This window comes from Syngnathus acus, chromosome 8, assembly GCF_901709675.1.
Source record: "Syngnathus acus chromosome 8, fSynAcu1.2, whole genome shotgun sequence".
NCBI classification, from domain to species: Eukaryota; Metazoa; Chordata; class Actinopteri; order Syngnathiformes; family Syngnathidae; genus Syngnathus; species Syngnathus acus.
Genome location: NC_051093.1, coordinates 1972340 through 1981730, shown reverse-complemented (window position 1 = coordinate 1981730; position 9391 = coordinate 1972340). Strand labels below are relative to the sequence as shown.

At 47.4% G+C, this 9391-nt stretch overlaps 1 protein-coding gene across 2 annotated transcripts; it reads right to left on the bottom strand.

Moving 5' to 3' along the window:
* On the bottom strand, nucleotides 1-5491 carry nptx2a (neuronal pentraxin 2a). Of its 2 annotated transcripts, none has more exons than XM_037257085.1 (5): nucleotides 4707-5491; nucleotides 2574-2820; nucleotides 2181-2425; nucleotides 785-964; nucleotides 1-249 (listed from the first exon to the last, which is right to left on the bottom strand). In XM_037257085.1, the coding sequence occupies exons 1-5, from the start codon at nucleotides 5175-5177 to the stop codon at nucleotides 22-24; spliced, it is 1371 nt and encodes a 456-aa protein (XP_037112980.1). In that variant the 5' UTR covers nucleotides 5178-5491; the 3' UTR covers nucleotides 1-21. The 2 variants fall into 2 exon arrangements, with proteins under 2 accessions (XP_037112980.1, XP_037112981.1); XM_037257086.1 differs by having other exon boundaries at nucleotides 2574-2817.
* Between the last annotated feature and the right edge of the window lie 3900 nt (nucleotides 5492-9391).

Sequence of the window (9391 nt, the reverse complement as noted above, 5' to 3'; positions counted from 1 at the left end):
CAATTGCGAGCTCTCCTGGCACTAGGACTCAAAGGCGCGGTCCTCACAGATCTCCAGCGGTGCTTTGGTGGCCCCGCCAAAGACCTCCACATTGGCGTCTATCCAAGGGACCACGTTGCCGGGCATGTACGCCGAACAGTTGGCCAGGCATGCGATGTCGGCTGGCCGCAGAACTCGGTCCCACATGTTGAACTGGCTCAACTCGCCCACGAAGGCCTGCGTGGCATCAAAGCGACCTCCGACGATGTCCTTGACACACGATCAGATGATGCAAGCTTTAGAAACATCGTCTGACTTCAATTCTTAGTAATGAACCAAATGTTAAGTTCGCAATATTCCTGGGAAAATATCACAACCTCGTTTGTTTTATTTGTTGGCTTGAAGATGTGATTTTGTAGCGTATTAACACGTTTCGAGAGTTAGTTAAATAAATAAATGAGGAGCTCAGTTGACTATGACTCTTCTTGTCTTTGATATCATTGAGCACAATCTTTGCAGCCATCTCCCTTTGAGTGCGCTTTAAAGCCAAACATCATCCAATATGAATGAAGGTCTCGCTGAAGATTATGAAAGCAAATTAGTCATTCAGTTAACCGGCTAATGAAATGACATCATGCTTTGTCCTTGCAGCAGATGAATGAGGTCATACTTAAAAGGAACATCATAGCGTGAGAAGAGTCACTTCACCCCTCTGCACTCTGCCTCGGGGGCTGGAGAATTCCTTGCACTAATACATCAACAACCGCCCCATCCCCCCCCCCCCCAGGCCATCTCAAGCGCTCACCTGCTCCTGACCCAACACGATCACCCCGCCAGATTTAATTGGGTGCCAGGGGGCCAGGTTGTCCCCGGTGCCGAGCCTCTCGCCGTCCTGGTAAGCCTCCCAGAAGCCGTCTCTGGTTGTCCAGGTGATGCAGATGTGGTGCCAACGCCCGTCACTCACTGAAAGAGGAAGCTCCGCCGCCTGGACGCAGGAGAGAACCAGAGTCGAGATGAGATGTGCCCGAAAGTGCTGCACCGCTGCTAACGAGGACGCCAATTAAAAGCAGCGGCTAGGGCGGCTTCAAACGACAAATTCTCCGGCCGAGTAAAATATACATGACCCAGGTGACGCGACGCGCGCAGCAACGACGGCGAGGAGCTTTCCCAGCATCACAAGCGCTACGGCCATCCGTTAGTCCATCTATGCAATGCGCGTTGCACTCGGTTCTTCATTTTTAAATCCATACGAGAAAGTATTTTTCTTTGTTTGAGATCTGCCGTGCTCCAGAGCTGCAGAACAAAAACAACCAGACAGCTTTCTGGACTTTTGAGGTGCTTTTTCCGATTGCACAGTTGCATAACCAACCTGACCTCGTGGAACGGACACATGACCGCCGTCGCCGGCCTTCATCTATCTGTCTGATCTGTCATAGTTTCTGTCATAGTTTCTTCATCTTCTCTACATGCTCCCCCCCCTCTCCAAGTCTCTGCAGACCTCGTATCTAGTTTTCCTTTTTTGGGGGTCTCGTATTCACCAGCCTTCCTCGCACCGTCTTCCTCTCATCTGTTTGACTTGAGCGCATGTATAATGCATGACAGAGGAAAAGCAGTGAGGAGAGCTGACTGACTGCGCCTCAGCTTTGCCCCCCACTGTATGTAAGTAACAGTGGGGGAAGAACACTTTTCTTTCTCGCCGGTATAGGGAACCTTCCATATAATGCAAAAGAAAGCCAAACAGCCAAATTAAGTTTGCTTTCGGAGATGTGCCAGATCACAAAACAAAATCAAAACAGCAAATTGTACACCTGCAGCATCAGCCAATCAGGGAGCAGAGAACTGCTGAGCGTTAGTGTCACCTGTGCATAAGCAACTCTCAACGATTACTGGGACGCTTACATGAGTGCAGCTGCCATTTTAGCATTTACAGGAAGCGGGGGGAAAAAAACAAGATGGCCTCAAATCAGCACAGTAAATCTCTAATGAATTGCTGTTATTGCCGAGCCAATGTGGAATGTGGGTCACTTGGATGAAACGTTCTGAAGATGCTCATTAAATAATTACCGCTGAAGGTCAGAGACGCTCAAAGGTACGCACGGCGCTATACGACAAGCGCACCGAGGCACTTTTAATGAGCCGCGATGCCGCTCGTGCCGGAGGGCTTCAACGAATAAGGACAGAAGAAGAGACAACAAAGTTACCTTGTCGTTGACCAGCAGTTCGATGGGGTTCTTCCCCCACTCGATCAGCACGATCTCATTGGCCTGGCCCGGCACGCCGTACGAGAAGGGCGTTCCGATGCCGGGGCTGGCGCCGGACTTGAGCCACATGCAGACGGTGAAGGCGTACATCTCGGGGAGGCTCTTCTTGATGCGACCGTACAGGTAGTTGGTGCGCAGCGACAGGGACACCTTGAAGTCCTCGGGTGACTTGAAGGCGTTGTTGTCTGACCACAAATTGGATCCAATTACAAAATGCAACTTCAATTCTTTCATTCCCAAGTGCTCAGTGCAACACTTGTTTTCCAAATGTATTTTGAGTTGTTATCCAGGAAAACAAATACAAGAATTCACAGCTCCGTCTGCAGCGCTTACTTTTCTCTAGCTCAGCGATCCTTTCCAGAAGCGAATTGAGCGCATTGTCAGTGCGTTGGCGATGAGCCGCCGTCTCGTTGTAGAGCCGGCTCTTCTCCTCCTCCAGCTCGGCCACCTTTCGTAGCAACTGCATCTCCAGGAGGCCCAGACGTTGGCCCAGGAGCTCCCGCAGCTGCGGCGGCAAAGGGCTCAGTGCCGGAACACCTCCGGCTGACGCGTTCGCGCCGGGGAGTTGCAAACTCTGCTGCTGGAGGGCATAGGAAAAAAACAATTAATGCATGTCGAGAGTCGGCGTGCACCTCTGCTTGCTTACTGACCCAGCAAACACCCACGGCTGGAATGAGTTTAAAAAAAAAAAGCTGTGTGTGACCTGACCCAGACTTCACACCAGGCCTAATAACAGACGGATTTTTGAAAATAGGACAAAAACTGCCCATGCCCGAGCTCTGATACAAATGTGTCATATTTTGGTTGACCCCGCCCATCTGGATCCTTCCCGTTCACCGAGTTTGATTAATCTTTCCTGACAAATCTGCTTTTCCTGAAAGTAAAGCATTGAAAATTAAATGCAACGAGAGAGTGAGCCGCATGTGAGCATCATCATCATCCGCACAATTGTTGATTATTTTGTGTCAATCAACACGGCGGACGCTCCGGTGCTGGACGGCCTCCAGTTTGTTCAATTAAAAGCTTCCCCGTAATCCATTGCAGACTCCAAATTTCCACACAAAGCTTCCATTCACAGCAAAGAGGATTATGAAGGAACATTTCAATATTCTTCATGCTCACACAATTGTTAGAAGAAACGTGACATGCTGGCATTAAACAAAATTTGCTGGAATCTTACGAGATTAATTTGATTCCCGCAAGATTGTCTAAAGTGCCGTCTTGAAGCTTCGCATCCAATTTTGCATTTTCATCGATGAGCTTCGATTGGCAACAGGAGCCTCGTGCTCTCATCTCATCCGTCATGAAATCTAGCAGATATGAATCGATAGATGCGTAAGCGTAATGAAATACGGTCCGCCTCTTCAATTGGATCGGCGGTCGATCTGGGCAATAAAGCTTCCAATCGAGCAAAGATGAAGAGGCAACGATGAGGGAGGGGGAAAAAAAGTGACGTTTTAGTCGTTGCAGCATTTTCAACGCGGAACTGAATCAAGCAGGATGGCGAGTGTGTAGCAGATGGTGAAAGATGCCTTTTCACTCGCCCATAAAGCCGAGTTGTATTTCCACCTCGGCCAGCGCTTGACTTTTCAGTGACCTGTCGACCGTGGGACCTCCAAAGTCGCCTCCTGACATTGATTGGCAACACTTTTTGATACCCGTCTGATCCAAGGCCAGTCTGGTCTTATGCCTGAATGCGTGACAACCTTCTGAATCACACGAAGCTGGCTTTGTTTCCGAGCTCGAATCCAGTGGGGCCCTCTTTGACGTCATCGCCCGCTTGTTAGCCGACGTGCGTGCGAGTGTGATGCTGCAAAATGAATTGCAGGTGTGACCATCGCAGGCGCAGCAGTCAACGGCAGTAATTGCCTCGGGACCCGGGAGATGGCAAATACTGGACCATATTAATGACAAAGCAATTGCACGGCAAAGGTCCAGGCACGCGCGGCTGAACAATGATTTGATAAACAATAATTTGATAAATGATTACCTTCGATAAACCATTTACCTTTTGACATCACTTCCTTAAATCTGTGAGCCATTTATTTAACAAATGTGTTTAAGACATTGCATCTACTTGCGTATGGGGGCCGCCATTTTAAGGTCCTTTCACTCTCACAAGAGTGAATTGGCTCATGTGACGTACGCTCGCCAATCCCTGCATGCTTTATTCCCGCAGAAAACCTTACAGTGACTCAATATACGTCCAAGTGCTAGCTGCCAATATTGCAACAACAAGCATGTTAGCTTCATCCAAAGATCGAAATGAAGAATAAATGGTTGTTTGTTTTTGCGTGATTGGCTGGCGACCAGTCCCAGGTGTATGCTACCTCTCGGCCAAATGCTGATGTCCTGTTTAGGGGCATGAGAAAAGATGGTGTGGTGGGGGACACATTGCCCTGTCTTTGGCGCTTTAGAACCACCCCTGGCTGCTCAATCACATTTACGTAGCCACACGTGTCTTACCTCCAAGCTTTCCAAGCGCCCTTTCAGGCTTTGCATGGTCTTCCCAAGCTGGTTTATTGTCTCGCCGGGGTCACGCGGCAGGTCCCCCATGGTGTTCTTGCCCAGTTCTTTCCTCCTGGAGCCGTGACCCCGCGACTTGCCCGCCGGCGGCACCGAATCGTCGGCTGCCGCCTCACAGCGCGCCAGCTTGGAGTTGAGCTCCTTGATGGTTCCCTGCTGGCTGACGATGGTCTCCTTCTGCTGCAGGATGGTCTCGCGCAGCCGGATGATGGTGTTGCGCAGCTCATCCTCCATGGGGCCGCTCACCTGCAGGCGGTTGCCCGTCGCCGCGTAGCCGCAGCCGGGCTCGGCACCCGGGGGGATGGCGTTGCATACGAAGCGGCCACCTGTGGCTGCGGCTGCCGCGTCCTGCGCGCTCGCTGCCGCCGCCACGCCAAGCAGGCAGAGCAGCGCTACCGCTTCGGACAGCATTCTGCCGCGTGAAAGTTGGCTGGATCGGGGCGGGCGGGCGGGCTGTGGGTGGGGTGGGGTACTCCTGCTACAAACAACTTTTACCCTTGCCCATTCAAGTGTTTGCTGAGCTCAAAACAAAAGTGGAGCGTTGACAAATCACACATCCGCGTGCTCGGTTAAATATGACCATCTCAGCTGATATTTCCTTCACTGGGGGGAAAAAAACCCAAAAGATCCAGAAATGGTTGCAGAGAAGTTGCCAGCGTGCCTGCTCGCTCCGGCATCACCCAGCGAGTGCTCACCGACACGCAACCGAGCTGCGCAGGCAGGCAGGCAGGAGGATTATGATGACGAGGATGACGATGAGGATGATGGCGAGGTGCGTGTGTGCGCGCACGCGTTCCACGCGGCAGCCTGTGCGCCATCGTCAAGTCTCTTAGTGGAATGCATCCTCATGCTCAGGGTTGCTTTCATTCACTTTTTAATGTTAAGTACCACAAATGAAGCAACACTCATCTCTCTAACAGGATTCTCAATCTAATCAATCAGAAAAATCCATCCAAAAATTCTAACAAATGCTGGCATGTGCGCAATTATGACAAGACATGGGTTTTTTGACAACTGTGTGTTTTCTTTGTGTTTTGTTTTTTCTGCAGGCACGAGCAGCAGCGATAGCCTAAAATGTGTTGTCAGTATGCAAGGCAACACTTTGCTCCCAAATGTCACCACGGCGACATGCTCTCGCATCATTTTATAAAGGTGAGTTGTTTCACCTGATTCTTTTTTATATATCTAACAAAGTGGTGACCTATGATAATTAAGGAAGAAAATCCTGCTTTTAATTAACAAATTTGTGACACTTTGAGTCTGGAACTAATTAATTTGCTAAATATGATTTCCGATGGGATAAATTGTTTTGGCACTCAAACAGCATCACAGATTGTGTTGGACTTAGGAGGGTTGACTGAATGTCAACCTTAATGGGACACTTTATACTGTAAAAAAAGAAAAAAAAATTCAAAACCAAAAATAATTTATTTTACAGCTTGAAATGCGCGACGGTGATTCCGTGAATTTGCGACAATCTGATACGGGCCAGAGAAAGTTTCTAACATTGCGTTTGAATCTCCTTTAGAAAACAATTTGTTTTTCTTAGCGTTGGCACTTTCTGCTTCTATGTTTCTACAAATTCTGTTGCCTTCTCATAAACAGCCTTTATTTCCTGCTGGCGGTTTCATGTTATGCTCTATTTTACCTTTTTATTGGCGTCCGGCACAACTTTCTTTTAATGTGCTTTATAAAATAAATTGGATTGAGAAGAAGGATCGTTTCGAGGCCACCAGAGCACTTGTAGCGGTAATCGTAATCTTTGGCGTTTGTTTTAATCCGGCTTGGAGCATGAGAGCAGCGTTTTGCACTCGGACTCGTGTGGTAAACTGGCCAAACTTTGGAATTTGACCATTTTGGGTTGTGTACTGGTTGGGGGACTTGTTTGTGTATGTTCTTCTGTGGGTTTTTAGCTTGTATTTTTCTATCTTTTTATTCTATTTATTTTTTATCTCATGCGCCGATCGGTTGGCACTTTTTAAATTTCGTTGTACATGTATGACAATGACAATAAAGATCTATTCTATTCTATTCTATTCTGTTTCACTCGTTTGTCTTGCTGTGAAGAATATCACATCGGGACGCAGATTGTCAAATGTGGTCTCGGCTTCCTAAAGATTTGGTCGGAAAAACTTTGCGGTCGCCGTGTCGTATCTCCCGGCAAGAAAGCGCAGGCTAAATGTCAGGCGCAAAGAATTGCCGGATGTCACAAGGGTTCAAAAGGCCAAGAAAAGCCCGCCGAAGGAACAGAATGGAAAGTCCCCCGAGAGACCAGGACGGACGAGATATATCTCCATGGCAACCTTTTCTCTCACCGTCTTCAACTTGAGGACCCCTGAGAGGAGAGATGACATGGCTGACTTGAAAGTTGACGGGGCGGAGTTATTTCCCTTTTATGCTGGCGACTGGTGAGCGTCGGCCGAGTTCCTGCTCCCTCTCTAATCCTCTTGACTCGCGGAGGGGTTAGCAAATAGGCCGCCATTCAAAGCTTCTCCTCGCTTGACTTTGCCGGCAAACGTAAAACACTTCAGCCCAGGATTGCTTTAGCGAGAGGGAGATTTACTCGGCTTGTGCAAATTACAAAAGGAGCATCGATGGTTTCTTGTGGCACTCTTCCACACCGTGCTTCTCCTTTTGTCGGTTTGTCAAACGCATTTGTCAATGCGTCAGAGCACACGTTTTCAAATGACCTCAGGATTAGCTTCAGTACCTGTTCAATTTCCATAAAGGAGTGCCACAAGCTTCTGCTTTGGGCCCCTTCTTATTTGTTGGTTATATCAAATGTCCCTGACGTAAATGAGCATTTTTGATTTCCATCTCCCTACTGCTCAACGGTGAATCTTTTTAATTAAGCAAGGCGGCTGTTGAATTAGAATCGTATCTGCCCCCAGGCTTTGAATTTTATCTACTGTTCTAATCAAGTGTCCCTTTAAGGCCAAGATCTCCTGTTTTCTGCACTTGTAGAAGTAACACCATGCAAGTCCGTTTTTTTAGTTAGGTGTGATATTTCCTGGAAAGCCTAAATGGATCCTTAATATCCATCCGCTGGTGTATATTATTTGGTGCAGATGGGCAGAACTGATTGAGTCAACAAGATCATTTCAGGCTGTTATGAAGATGCGTATTACATTCATTTCGCTTACTCCGTTCATGTCAGGGGGCATTTGGAAGATTGCGGCAATACACATCGTCCACAAAACGTGACCGGCATATGAAATCCTGCTGCTGACTCATACGGTGCCGTTGCATGATGAGCTGAATGGCGTCAAACAAAAGGAGAGTATGGAAACGTGTAAAAAAATAAATAAAATACACACGCACACTGGCGAGGACAAAGAGCAAAAAGTGTTGAGACACTTTATTATTAGAAATTGATTTTTCAGTGAAGCATGTGATTCATTTATTATTGACGTACTTCTTCTTTTGCTCCACTGAATGTTTTCAATATTGTGATGTCAGCCCGTCTTTAAACCAGACGATTACATCTCCGTTCCTTGTTAGACTTGAATGAAATCAAATTTGAAGGTAGCTGAAAACATCAGTTTGAACAAATTGAACTGTTAGAAAAATGTATATATATGTTATCATGCGTTCTCTAATCGATGCTTTACCGCAATATTACTGCAATATATGCTTGCTGTTTGGCCTTGCTGTTTTTATGATGTACCACAGAAGAGAAAAGTTACGGCTGGGTCAGGAGAGAGGTTACAGCTGGGTCAGACAGGACGCAGCTGACAACTCAGCAAAAAGAAGACATCTACCGAGACAGTTCCTTTCTAGCAAAGACCACTTTGTTAAACAACATGCCTCATTGCTGTCTTGCACCTCAGATGAACCTACAAGTGACCATCATTGTCAGGGTTTTCCAAACTATCTTGATCGTAAGATTATGTCGGAATGTATGTATCCAGTAATAAATAACCTAGCTTGTCCCATTCTACACAATGTCGTAAAGCATCCCTTGCTATGTTTTGACTAGAGGGCAAAGGTTTTCTTCTCTATCCAGGCCACTCAAATTCCTCTTCCCACATGTTCTTATCAGTATGTAAACACCTAGTGATTTCTTCCTTACGAGGCAAAGCCCACATGCGTTCCCCCTCCCCTTTTAGGGGCTTTTGTCTCACGATTGTGGGTAGGGAAAATCCAAATAAAAAGAGCGGGAGTGTACACAGATATTTAGTGTAGTGAGATTGTTGTGAAGCTATCTGTACTGCACTCCTCGCGAGAAAAGACTTAATATTCTGTCTCACTTGTGGTTTGTTTGCTGTTGCTCTTCTCTTGAAATTTGTTCGGTCAGCGAATAAACCTAACATGAACCTTGACTTTGGCTACCTTGAGGCGGTCGAAGAAAATTAGCATTTGGAATCAATAGACTTTGGCTCCGCCACTGACGCACTTGAACGCGTTTGACGTGAAGGCTTTGCTGCCAACGTTTGTCCAGGACCACCAAGCAATCGCGTTTGAAATGCGCTCCTCTCCCACCTTGGTATCTCAGCTTTCATTGGCAACGTATGGCTTTTGATGTTCTCTTGCTTGCTGGAACATGTTTTTCACAAATTTGCGTGTGAGAAGTCATTAGCGCCGTGCGATTGTCGTCCTGGCTTGCCCGTTCGGAGTGGCCGTTT

Bases quoted from the DNA above. Each gene is read 5' to 3' on its own strand.
- nptx2a (XM_037257085.1), bottom strand. From the start codon at position 5,177: ATGCTGTCCGAAGCGGTAGCGCTGCTCTGCCTGCTTGGCGTGGCGGCG. The intron at 2,821-4,706 runs GTAAGACACGTG...TATGCCCTCCAG, and splicing joins GGCGCTTGGAAAGCTTGGAG to CAGCAGAGTTTGCAACTCCC. The intron at 250-784 runs GTGAGCGCTTGA...TCGTGTGTCAAG, and splicing joins TCGTGTTGGGTCAGGAGCAG to GACATCGTCGGAGGTCGCTT.